At 40.1% G+C, this 13,373-nt stretch overlaps 1 protein-coding gene across 2 annotated transcripts in view; it reads right to left on the bottom strand.

The window, feature by feature from the left end:
• Positions 1–274: 274 nt before the first annotated feature.
• The window catches only part of LOC308073726 (apoptosis-associated speck-like protein containing a CARD), a 29,011-nt gene continuing 15,912 nt past the window's right edge, over positions 275–13,373 (bottom strand). Inside the window, exons 2-6 of one of the 2 annotated variants that reach the window (XM_080412813.1) lie at positions 9,453–9,550; positions 6,746–7,007; positions 3,098–3,145; positions 2,960–2,992; positions 275–964 (exon numbers count right to left, since the gene is read on the bottom strand). In XM_080412813.1, the coding sequence (XP_080268939.1) occupies positions 702–964; positions 2,960–2,992; positions 3,098–3,145; positions 6,746–6,998 (597 nt within the window). In that variant the 5' untranslated portion in view covers positions 6,999–7,007; positions 9,453–9,550 and the 3' untranslated portion in view covers positions 275–701. The remainder of the gene's footprint in view (positions 965–2,959; positions 2,993–3,097; positions 3,146–6,745; positions 7,008–9,452; positions 9,551–13,373) is intronic. The other variant, XM_080412814.1, reaches the window with a different exon arrangement.

Below are 13,373 nucleotides of genomic sequence, written 5' to 3'. Positions count from 1 at the left end.
TGTCAAATTATACTCATTTTGGCTGCAAACAGTGAAGTGTCCAAGTGGGGTTTTGTGCCAGGTTAAGAAGGAGTTCATACTAGAGTCAACATTTTTAAATGTACTGTATCTATTTGAGACCATATTCTAGTTTAGTAGCTTTGAATCAGAAAGCAATTAACACTAAAGAGACAAAACAAAGATAGGCCTACTACATGCACATTATCTAAATTGTCATTACATGTCTAATTTTCCCAAAGAGCACCTCCATCTCACATCAAATAATATTCCAAAATTATTAACTGAAATAATTTTATTAAAGAGGACAACTTGGAAGTAATCAGAATCCAAAACAAAATTCTTTCTCTTGAACATCAACTCCATAAAAAAAAACACACACACACAATTTAAGTGTTCAAATGATGCATATGTATGGAAGAATCGGGTTATTTCACCCTGTAGGTAAGTTGACCAACCCCCTGTATATAGAAAACTACATAATTATGTGTTGTCATGTGAATTTAGTAAGCACGCATCATTTCTAGCTGGCTGTGAAATTGGGAAACTATTCATATATTATTATGGATTTTTATCTTTCTGTGTTGCTACTCAAGCTATGCTTATTGACCTTTACATTGGATGAATACTCTCAGGTTTTCAATATTGTTTTACCACAGGCTCTGAATATCAACAGCATCATTGCCACATTCTCTTGTGCTAAATCAACATGCATAATTCAGATCACCGAGAAGAAATTTTTCATTTTCCTCAAGACCTTCAAAGAAAAGGTGTTTTGCTGCGTCCCCCTTGCTATTCAGGATGACAAAGAGTTTCCTCATCTTCTCCTGAGTGGTACGCTCAGACGTCAGATCACTGTAGGCTTCAGGTGTGAGGACTTCCTTATTGTAGAGAAGATCCAGGATGGGTGCGACCGTGGTCACTCTCTGAATCAGGGCAATCTGGTGTTGTTTGAGAAAGGCAATCTCTGTGGGCGAAACATATTTAAACATTCTATGAATAGTCTATATATTTCAAATGGAGTTCCCTCATTTACTGAAATATTGCCTATCGCATGTTACGGAATTGATGTCAAGTATTGGAATATTTCACATCTATCTATCTATCTATCTATCTATCTATCTATCTATCTATCTATCTATCTATCTATCTATCTATCTATCTATCTATCTATCTATCTATCTATCTATCTATCTATCTATCTATCTATCTATATTTTGTTGCTGTTTTGTTTTGCAGGATTATTTTTATTACAGCATTACTATCATTATTTCAGTTAATTCAAGTTCTTGTTAATGCTTTTATTTTGAAGGTACTCGGCCAATGGGGAGCACAGGTGAATCTACTTATAGTAGGGCCCGGTCACATATCTGCTGCATAGACATAAACTGTTAGACGCCTTATTGGCAAGTCAACACAACCCCATATCAAGCAGGACAGTTTGCCATAACTCCACTGCAAGAAATATGACTGAGTTGTTTATACGTGAGTATCTGAGACTAGAGTTATGATTATTTTAATAGTGGAGAAACCTCTTGCTTCAGTAGACATACATGGGACAAACATGCAGGAGGTACGGCTTCAGACACATCCATTTCCATATTGTCTTGCAGGTTGTGGGCATTGCCGACAAGAGTGCTGGTTTCCGGTGTGTCTTCGTTTGACTTACGTTGGAGTGTTGGCTCGCTGAAAGCCTACAAATGAAATGGCTGCCAATTACGGCACTTCTGTGCAATTGGTTGGTACCTGGTCAAGGTTCACCAATGTTGAACCTGATGCTTCAAATGTGTTTGACTTCACATGATTCAGCGCCATCAACGCGCCCACAACGGAGCGCTCCGCCTGTTTTCTCCCATATGGCAGTGAAAGGGGACACTTCAGACGATGTGTAATCTCTCAAAACAGATTCTGCTGTTAGCAGCTCCACTGCCTAAACATGTAATGTTGTTGTTATAGGAATAAACAGAGAAGCACTAAGAAAGGGGAGGAGCCAAACTGAGTTTGACAAAAAAGGAGGTGGTGCCCCAGAGGCAAAAACAAAGGGGACAAAACAATCAAGTCAACCAATAGGGAAGAAGCGCTTTCGTTGACCCTAGCTTGGCAGCCATTTCACTTGTAGTTTTCTTTAAGAGAGCCAACACTCCTGTGTAAGTCAGACAAACTACCCACCAGAAAACCTGCACTCATGCTGGCACTGCCCACAACCTGCAAGACATTATGGGACATTGACACAGCTGAAGTCTCAGCTTGCATTGGCAACAACGCGTAGGCTATGAAGCTTTGTTAAAAATGGTAATACAGAACACGAAACATTAACACATTTTCTCTGCGTTTCCTAGGTGCCTCAGTGGCCATTTGATCATTTTCTCCGCAAAATTAGAACACTGGTATGTCTTTAGTCATCAAACTCTTTCAGATTTTTCATATTCCATCCCGATTGACTAAGATTGGCCTCCAAAGTGCTCCATTTTGAACAAAATTCTGCACATCATGAACGCAGTGTCCGATTGTGGTGAAACTTTGCACGCACATGAGGAACAAATGCCACTCTTTTAACATTTCCCTATTATAGAGCAACCAGGAGGCCTATTTTTGCAAAACATTTCTTTTTATACTCCTAAAAATGTTGTCCAAACATCACGCAAATCGGTACACATTATCTCTATAATCAAGTGATCAAGACTGATCCATCTGATTTTTGATATTCCATCCTTATTGCCGAATTCCCAACATTGCTGGGCCACAATAACCAACCTGACCTGGCGGATACTGAAGCACTTTTCTAGTTGATTGATGTTTTATTTTTTTAATTGCCACTAAAACTATGATGGAGAATGGAATGAAAACGTTAAATGGCATTTGACAGTAAGTAACGCTATAGTAAGTCTTCTATGGGCATTAATTTAAGCCCAATAGTCTCAACTGAAATTAATTGGCTCTACTGTTTAGTCATCTTACTCACTTGGATCAGATGCAGCCTCTCCTTTGGGTGGAGCTGCAAGAAATAAATCAATGTTCAAATGAATTTAACATGAAAACATGTGAGTTAATATGGACTATTAAAGGTGGAAACAATCTATCAACCTTACTTAGCACTCACCTGGGACAGATGCAGCTGCTCCTTTTGATCGTACTGCAAGAAATAAAACTGTGTTCAAATGAATTTAACATGCAAACATGTGAGCTAATATGGACTATTAAAGGTGGAAATGATCTGTTAAGTTGAGCAACAACACAATGACAGATACAGTCACAGTCATACAGCTAAAAGCATCAATAAAGGACATTTATTGCCAAAAGTGAAAGTATAATGTATGTATGATGAAAGTTCTAGTCATCCACTTTTCTAAAACATAGGTGCCCGGTAGGGCATTAACAGAATAATCGAATATTCGAATATTCGACTATCAAAACCACTATTCGACCACTATTTTATTTTCTTTTTTCTTTTTCAGTGGCTTTTCTACAGCAGACACGCAGCTGTGAGCTCTGGTGTGACATCAACTCGCATTCCTTGAGTCGAGTCATCAATGCCAAAAAATAATCAAATCGATTAATCGAATATTCGAATACTTATAGGTCGAATAATTCGAATGCTAAAAATCACTATTCGTGAATGCCCTAGTGCCCGGTCTTTAGATCCAAAACTTTAAAGGACATTATGCCTCTTTCATTTAATTATGCATCTTTAATTTAATGAATGTAATACATATTACAAGAGTTCAAGTAGTCTGAACAGACAGTCATACCAGACATACACACATGTTGCCTCCATCTAATTCATTCATATGATATTTTTGTCTACATTGTGTCAGTGTTACAGTTAACTATTCTTAATAGAAAGTCAACAGGTTTCAATAATTAAAATAAAATAGGCTTATCACAGATCTGTTTGAATCACTGACTGTCATAGAAGAATATATCGATTTTAGGATCCCATTGTCTCCATATTCATTGGTGTTCACACCATTGACTGTAAACGTTCATAAATGTGTATTTAATACACAACACATGCACACCACCCCCCCATTCCCTCAATGTAGCCATCAAGTGAAGTATCGTCAGATTTCAGGGGAGGAAATAACCTTTGTTATTGTCAACAAAAAAAGAGTTACAAAAATAAATCATATATATATCCCCTCAAATCTCTTAGTTACAGCAAGATTGTTCATGTGAAGTAGTTTGTTTATGCTTATTTATTGAAATGATAAAAATCGCTATGGTCATCTTGCGCACTTGGGCCCTCATTTATCAACGGAGCGTATAAACCGGCGTATATTTTTCCATATATTCGGCCGAACGCCAACGTCGAAGTCACATTTATCAACGAATCCTACACAGCCGATCCTAGTGTACATTTGGTCCCAGCCTTGATAAATGTCACGGCTGAAACCGAGCGTCATTTAAATAACACGCCCTTAAATATTCTGGAAACACCCCGATTTTACGACATGAAGAACCGAAAAGAAAGAGTTTCGCCGGCTCGCCTCGCCTCGCCTCGCCTCGCCTCGCCTCGCCTCGATGCCTGTCAAGTCACACACACGCACACGCCTCTCTCTCTCTCTCTCTCTCTCTCTCACACACACACACACAAACGCCCAACTGTGTTTTTCATGTAATCCGTACCGTAGCGGTACAATCTTTGTCACGTAGGCTTGTAGCCTACATCAATGACATATTATGATACCAATCACATCGCCATGAATGGAATACGTTTGCATATTAATTTATTTACCCCATACCGAGCAGTGCGCGTTCAAGTTACACTAAAATAAAGCAGTCAGACTCAGGCAGGCTGCAGTTATTCCGTGCCGCCACCTTGATAAGAGATTGGAGCGTCAGGTTTATATCCTTAACCCAGCCAGGTTGTAGTCTTCATAACTCTCTATGACATAACTCCATACCATAGGACAAGCTACTGTACGTTTGTAGACCTCACTGTCCATGAAAAGATGTTCGGGAGTCCCGAAAATGCGCTCGCAGAAGCGCTCGTATATTTTGAAAATAGCAGATCTACAAGCTCACAACGCGTCGCGATGCGATGCGACCCGTTGTGAGCTTGTAGATCTGCTATTTTAAAATAGCCAATGCAGCCAGATCTGCAAGCTTAACCGAATGACTGTTAAAGCAGTTTGTTTAAATTACTTTATAAAATGTTATATTTTCACAGGGATTATTTATTAGTGTAGATATACATTTAGGAGTGGATTATGTGTCCAGATGCCTGTCAGACAGTCAGACAATGCTGCTCCACAGGTCTACAATGGAATAAACAGGCGCAGCCAAAGTCAACAACTGCTCTCTACCAGACGTGAGATTTCAGCGTACGGTAGGATGAAGCCAACGTCAGGATTGATAAATGCCGAAAGTTGCGGTGATCTCGCCGTACGCCCATTATTTGGTCTGCACCACGTTGATAAATGAGGGCCAGTGGTCTCCGACCGTTCCTGTCCGAGGATGTCATGAACTTATGACCGGGTTCAGAACATCTCAAAGCGGGGACACAGGGGCTCTTGCTGGAATTGGACATATACATGCATCGCAGGATTGCCACAACGTGTTTCTAAACAAACGATTCATTATTTTATATTTATTTATCCTAATATCAAACAGAGTGAGATCTGGTTCCATTGAGGTTCGAGGGTCGGCTCGAACATGTATGGTTGTACACCAAAAGCTTCATATTGGTCGTCGTCTTCAGCACTTTCAGTGAGTTCTGTCGGCGTAGGCGAAGGTGGAGGAGAAAGGTCCTCAACAGAAGACATGCAAATCCTCCATCCTCCACTGTGGTTCAGCTGGGGGGAGGGACGTAGCCAACTGGCGCTGGCTGGAGATACAATGAGTGTATTTCTCCACACCCAGTGGTGACACAGAGTGGCTCTGGAGAGCTCTCAGAGCCCGCTCGGAGAGACGGAGCATTCAAACATAGCGATTTTTATAATTTCAATAAATAAGCATAAATTATCTACTTCACATGAACGATGTTTGTGTAACTAAGAGATTTGAAGGGGAATATATTTTTATATACACAGATTTACAAATCAAAGTTGAAGTTGGATGACTGACTGGGGGGCGGGCACATAACGTTTCTATAATAATCAATGTTGAACAACTACGTGATCTATTTATTGGCTGAAATGAATAGTTTGTTTAGAAACAGTCCCACAGTGTGTGTATTATAATCTCCATGACCATTTTCTCCCCGGTCAGCAAGAGCCTCTGTGTCCCCGGCCACTCTCAGATGCCCTGAACCCGGCCAGAATGGATTGCTCAAGTGGAGCGCAACACCTACCATCAGCTTCCATTACTTAGCGCACGTCTAAGCTGTGCTTTTCTTATGCTGAGTTGGCGGTGCGAACGTGATATCGAATTGTGGTCCAAAGGGGAGTGCATGCTCTACCGACTGAGGTCCGTTATTTAAAATAATGGACAAAGCAATCAGGTATATTCTGTCAAAGGAGTTGTGAACGCATCACATGATCACAAAGGCTGCACTAGTCTTACGTTCTCAAAGGCACACTACAAACACAGTACACCACACTGAGAATTGGCAGAGAAGCGCAATGTGCCAGGTGTCTAGATGTAAAGGGAACTAAACTTATGACATATGTTATGTTGCAAGCCATTTATCAGTGGAAAATGCAAAACCACTGTGTTGAATATATATATATATATATATATATATATATATATATATATATATATATATATATATATATATATATATATATACACACTTTTCACTTACTGTTGTCTAGAAACTTCTCTTGTAGATCTTCGATGTCAATCCGCTTCAGGATATTCACCATGATCTGATCTACATTATTGGGGTATTTCTGCAGAATCAGATCCATGGTGTCATTCCTGTCTTTGTTCAGATTGTTTTTTGCAACCGCCTGTTGTCCTTCAAGGTTTGCAGGTATCAGCAGTTCTCTCTTGAAGTTCTTGAACTGTTCGTCAGTCAGCTCCTTAAGAGTGTCTATGATCAAAACCTCACTCATGGTTGATATCTGGAACAAACAGAGGATGTTCACGTCTCAACTTCATTCTCCTAATGTTTTGGGTGTGAAGAGACTAACACAAGCTCTACTTGAAAATACATTAATGTGCATGTCTAAGTATGTTCTATTTATTATAATCTTTTCAACAATTTGGATAAATCCAACATATAGTCTTATAATTCACATGACACATAGGTCAGTGAAAACAAATTATAGATTAAACACTGTCACCGTATGGGTGTAGAATGTTACATTAGATGGGACTTACACACTATAACAGAAGATGGTCTATACAATCATTTAAGACAACATCCAAATGTAGCATCAGAATGAATAACAACAAGCAGTATCAGAACAACTGACCTCTTTGATTTTACACAATAATAACTAACTGCCTAAAGTTGTTCTACATACAGTACTTTGAATACACATTGGCCCTCATTTATCAACGGAGCGTATAAACCGGCGTATTTTTCCATATATTCGGCCGTACACCAACGTCGAAGTCACATTTATCAACGAATCCTACACAGCCGATCTGAGCGTCATTTAAATAACACGCCCTTAAATATTCTGGAAACACCCCGATTTTACGACATGAAGAACCGAAAAGAAAGAGTTTCGCCGGCTCGCCTCGCCTCGCTGCCTGTCAAGCCACACACACACGCACACGCACACGCCTCTCTCTCTCTCTCTCTCTCTCTCTCTCTTCTCTCTCTCTCTCTCTCTCTCTCTCTCTCTCTCTCTCTCTCTCTCTCTCTCTCTCTCTCACACACACACACACGCCCAACTGTGTCTTTTATGTAAACCGTAGCGGTACAATCTTTGTCACGTAGGCTTGTAGCCTACACGAATGACATATTATGATACCAATCACATCGCCATGAATGGAATACGTTTGTATATTAATTTATTTACCCCATACCGAGCAGTGCGCGTTCGAGTTACACTAAAATAAAGCAGTCAGACTCGGACAGGCTGCAGTCAGGGGCGGACTTACCGTTGGGCTAGGGTGGGCTGCAGCCCACGGGCCTCCAACTGGGGGGGCCTCCAATTTTTTTGGTAAATATTAATATTTCTTTTTTTTTATGCCAAAAACCAAAAACTGGAAAAAAAACGAACCCAATCCGCCCAGAACCGCGAAAAAAACGCACCCAATCCGCCCAGAACCGCAAAAAAAAAACGCGCGCGCGAAGGGGCAAGCATCGCGCGCGTGCATGCGCGCCAGGGGGGCCTCGAAAATTACTCTAGCCCACGGGCCTCAACTCCTATAAATCCGGCACTGGCTGCAGCGATTCCGTGCCGCCACGTTAATAAGAGATTGGAGCGTCGGGTTTATATCCTTAACCCAGCCAGGTTGTAGTCTTCATAACTCTCTATGACATAACTCCATACCATAGGACAAGCTACTGTAAGTTTGTACACCTCTCTGTCCATGAAAAGATGTTCGGGAGTCATGCGCTCGCAGAAGCGCTCGTATATTTTGAAAATAGCAGATCTACAAGCTCACAACGCGTCGCGATGCGACCCGTTGTGAGCTTGCAGATCTGCTATTTGAAAATAGCCAATGCAGCCAGATCTGCAAGCTTAACCAACCATGACTGTTAAAGCAGTTTGTTTAAATTACTTTATAAAATGTTATATTTTCACAGGGATTATTTATTAGTGTAGATATACATTTAGGAGTGGATTATGTGTCCAGATGCCTGTCAGACAGTCAGACAATGCTGCTCCGCAGGTCTACAATGGAATAAACGGGCGCAGCCAAAGTCAACAACTGCTCTCTACCAGACGTGAGATTTCAGCGTACGGTAGGATCTCGCCGTACGCCCATTATTTGGGCTGCACCGCGTTGATAAATGAGGGCCACTGAACTCTGGCCTTCAGTTAGTTTGGTTTGAGAGATTCAACCTAGTGTCCACTAGATGGAAGCAAACATTAACAACCAGAGAGAAAGATAATGACAGAGAAACATTAGAAATCTGTACACAATATGCTGAGAGGGAGACAGTGTAGGAGACACAGACATGGCTGCAAAATGTCCCAGAGATACAGTCTAAATAGACAGCTCAGGATTACATGGATATAAATGGGATTCAACACACACACAGACACACGCACACGCACACGCACACGCACACGCACACGCACACGCACACGCACACTCTCACTCTCACTCGCACTCGCACACGCACACGCACACACACACACACACACACACACACACACACACACACATGCACAGGGGCATCAGCGGCTTGAGCGGCAAACTAAGCACTAGCCCTCTGCTGCAGTGAGTGAGATTCCAGCGTTGGTTGCGCAGCCGTTTCAGACTGAAACTTCAAAATAAAATGACCGAAAAGGCCATTTCAACATGACAACCCAGGTGGAATGAATATAAATCCTGTCCTGTTTTTATTCCATGTTCTCAATTCAAACTGCATCAAGTCTTACCTGTGTTTTTGTGGGTGCTGTCTAGAAGTGTGTTGTGGCTCTGGGCAGGTACAGTAGAGTGCACAAGATGGAATTCGTCACAGGACTCGATACAGTACCTGTCCATACAAGACACTACAGTTAAATATGGTAGGTACATTAAGGTATTCATGATGACTCAACCCAAATAGCGTAGCAGTGGTATTTCTTGGTGGAGGTTAGGAAATCGACTCAAAAAAAGATTTTGCATTCCACCTGGAGATGAGTAGCAACCCTCAGTTATTAATACAAGTTATTGGTACAATAAATTGTACTTAAGAGTAGTTTTAATGTAACTATTATTTTTGAAGGAGAAAAGAAAGTTCCTTCACTCCTTTACATTTGGACCAAATGCAGGGCCGTGCTTAGGGATCAGGAGGCCCTAGACAAACCCCAGTATGAGGCCCCTGGCCCATATGTGGGTAACGGACCAATTTTTAACACATTGAGTGTACGTATATCTACGCGAACCTATTTAAAGCCGCCACGTGCCAGGGGATGGGATCGTTTCCGATCCCATCCACTTCCATTCTAAAGATGACACCAATCCGGCATTTTCTCGTTGTAGTTTTTCTCGTCGCTGATCGCTGTTTAACATAAACCGTTGTAACTACAAGATGGCGGATCAGATTTTCATGCGGTCTTTGGTGGTCGACTCACAAGGATCGGCTGTGTGTTTACAAAGAGTTGAATGCGCGGATTTAACGGATTTAACTTTGTCTGTGGCGACGTGAATAAAACAAAAAAAAAACAATAAAACGCTGGCACTGGTGAGTACATTATGAGATTAAACTCTGGCGTGGAATGTGTTAAGGGTCACGAGTAATTACCCCTTTATTTTTTGTTCCCTACATTTAGTTTTTAATTATTGCAAAAAATGAAAAAATGTTTTACAAAAATTTAGAGTTTAAAACTAACTCAACGTTTTAAAAATAATTTTATAAAACCCCCAAAAAAGGAATGAAAATAGCAGATCGAGCAATAAAGTTATTTTCCCAAATATTTTTGAGAAATTGGGGATTTTAAACATTGTGCAGTGCACAGGGAGCAATTAAGGGGTTAGGAGTCTTGCTCAGGAACACACTGCTGGCCTGGCCTGGAATCGTACCTGGGACAACCAGGGCCACTGGTTCCTCAGGCGAGCTCACTAACCACTCAGCTATGGCCACCTCAGAATTGAATTGAGAGGGAGACCACTTAATTATATTTAGAAATATAAAGAGAAAGAGAGTTTGAAACTTTCAAAAGTTTATACCAAGCTAACTTATAATAATAATATTGAATTGCATTTTGATGGCGCTTTTCTAAGTACTCAAACATACTATACAAACTTAAGGTAACCTCTCCTCTCACACACTAAATACATGTGTGTATGTGTGTGTGTGTGTGTGTGTGTGTGTGTGTGTGTGTGTGTGTGTGTGTGTGTGTGTGTGTGTGTGTGTGTGTGTGTGTGTGTGTGTGTGTCCACAGACAGACTGTCTGTTTGTCTGTCTGTCTGATTATTCTATTCCAATCTAATCTCACTACTTCATTAGAAGTTAAATTCATAGTGAATTGTTGTTAAATTAAATAATATCACATAGTATTGCTATCTCACTCTCTTTCTCTCCAATGGAGGAATGGTGGCATTCAATTTGAAGTGAAACACACATTACCATGTCAAAGCCAACATGTGTGGCTGTCTGAAGTTTCTGTTGGCTAATGTGTGGCTATTGTTCTCAGGTTTCAGCTACAGATCACCTGAGAGCCCAAACATTTTCACATTGTAATTAGCTACATGCTAAAAGCAGAAGTTTATTTGTAAATTCATTGTTTTGTTTCACTTTGGCAATGTAAACATATGTTTTCTCATGCCAATAAAGATCCTTTGAATTTAATTGGAGAGAGAGAGATAGGGGGAAGAGTCTTAACTTAACTTTCTGCAATGTAGATTGTGGTGATATGCATTCAAATGTAAATGTGGCACTCTAGCATGGTGTGACGAATGGTGCTTCTTTGTGCCGGTGGCCTATGGAAGAAGTCTACTCTGGACTGAGGGGGGCCTAGTGAAAAGGTCTTAGTGGCATTTTTAAAATTTGAGGAGCTCTCATGAGGCCCCGTGACTGTTTGGGGCCCCATGTTGGATTTTTTAAGGGCCTCGAATAGAATGGAAAGCTGTTTATTTATATAGTTTTTTAAATAATAATTTGAGGAGATCTCATGGGGCCCCCTGATTGTTTGGGGCCCCATGATGTATTTTTTAAAGGGCCTCGAATGGAATGGAAAGCTGTTTATTTATATAGTTTTTCAAATAATAATTTGAGGAGATATCATGGGGCCCCCTGACTGTTTGGGGCCCATGTTGGATTTTTTAAAGGGCCTCAGATGGAATGGAAAGCTGTTTATTTATATATATTTTTAAATAATAATTTGAGGAGATCTCATGGGGCCCCCTGATTGTTTGGGGCCCCATGTTGGATTTGTTTAGGGGCCTCCAATGCATTGGAAAGCTGTTTATTTCTATTTATATATATATATAAAAATAAAAAAATCTCATGGTGCCCCCTGCCTGTGTGGGGCCCCAGGCGGCCGCCGAACCTTGCCTACAGCAAAGCACGGCCCTGACCAAATGTAAAGGAGTAAAAGTAAAATATTTCAAAGGATTTGGCAACATTCCGTTACATCGTACACTGCCAGATTTGTATTTTTTTCCTCTATTGCCACAATATGTTATTTTGTAAATATTTAATTCATTTTGTATTGTTTTATTTAAAGTGATTTGTTTTTTAAGTCATATTTGAAGTTGCACATGGCTATTTCAGTGTATCTCTATTGGACAATCATTTATACTTTCAATTGCATTCTGATTATTTAAACACATGAAACCCTAGTACTGGGGGGGGGGGGGGGAATGTCTCTGCTACTCATCGACTGGAGAGTCAGCCTCTATATATGATTCTATGGTTTTTAGCTGTTTAATTTATTTTATGTATGTAATATTTGTATGTACTCTATGACCCCCTGAGTGTCTGGAATAAAGATTGAATGGAATGGAATGGAATGGAATGGAATAGAATAGAATAGAATAGAATAGAATAGAATAGAATAGAATAGAATAGAATAGAGTTGAGTTGAGTTGAGTTGAGTTGAGTTGAGTTGAGTTGAGTTGAGTTGAAATCAATGAATCAATCAATGAATCAATCAATCAATCAATCAATCAATCAATCAATCAATCGATCAATCGATTGATCGATCGATCGATCGATCGATCGATCGATCAATCAATCAATCAATCAATCAATCAATCAATCAATCAACCATTCAATCAATCAATCAATCAATCAATCAATCAATCAATCAATCAATCAATCAATCAATCAATCAATCAATCAATCAATCAATCAATCAATCAATCAATCAATCAATCACTGTCTGTCTGTCTGTCTCCCTCTCTCCCTCTCTCTCTCTCTCTCTCTCTCTCTCTCTCTCTCTCTTTGCAAAACTTGTCCGAACATTACTGTTGTGGCCTACTTCTAGTCAACTAGCTTGCAAAGCTATATTGTAAAAGTAATATTTTATTTCCATATTCACATGTGTCAAAGATATTTTATCAAGTAAACATTTAAAATGAACTAATGTAATATTGAATTTTTTTTCTGCTTCCCCGGTCTTAATTTGTGCTGTGGGACCCCATCCTGCTATACACACCTCTTGAAACATTTGCATACTTTTGTCATCATGCTAAGGTGATAAGCAAATTAGCTTGTCTGTTTGGGTGGGACAGGAATAGTTGACAGATAGGTGTTATTGCCCTGTGTGAAACAAAAGGATTTATTATGAAGGTCAGTCTTTCATGTGTTTATCTATGTTTATCAATCGGTTGGAAGTTAGAGTTGGGATTACAATATATTGAAACCATTGTGC

The sequence above is a fragment of the Gymnoscopelus braueri genome (assembly GCF_963280865.1).
Source record: "Gymnoscopelus braueri genome assembly, chromosome: 18".
Lineage (NCBI taxonomy): Eukaryota > Metazoa > Chordata > Actinopteri > Myctophiformes > Myctophidae > Gymnoscopelus > Gymnoscopelus braueri.
Note: the sequence above shows the minus strand (reverse complement) of the source record. Positions and strands in the feature narration are given on the sequence as shown.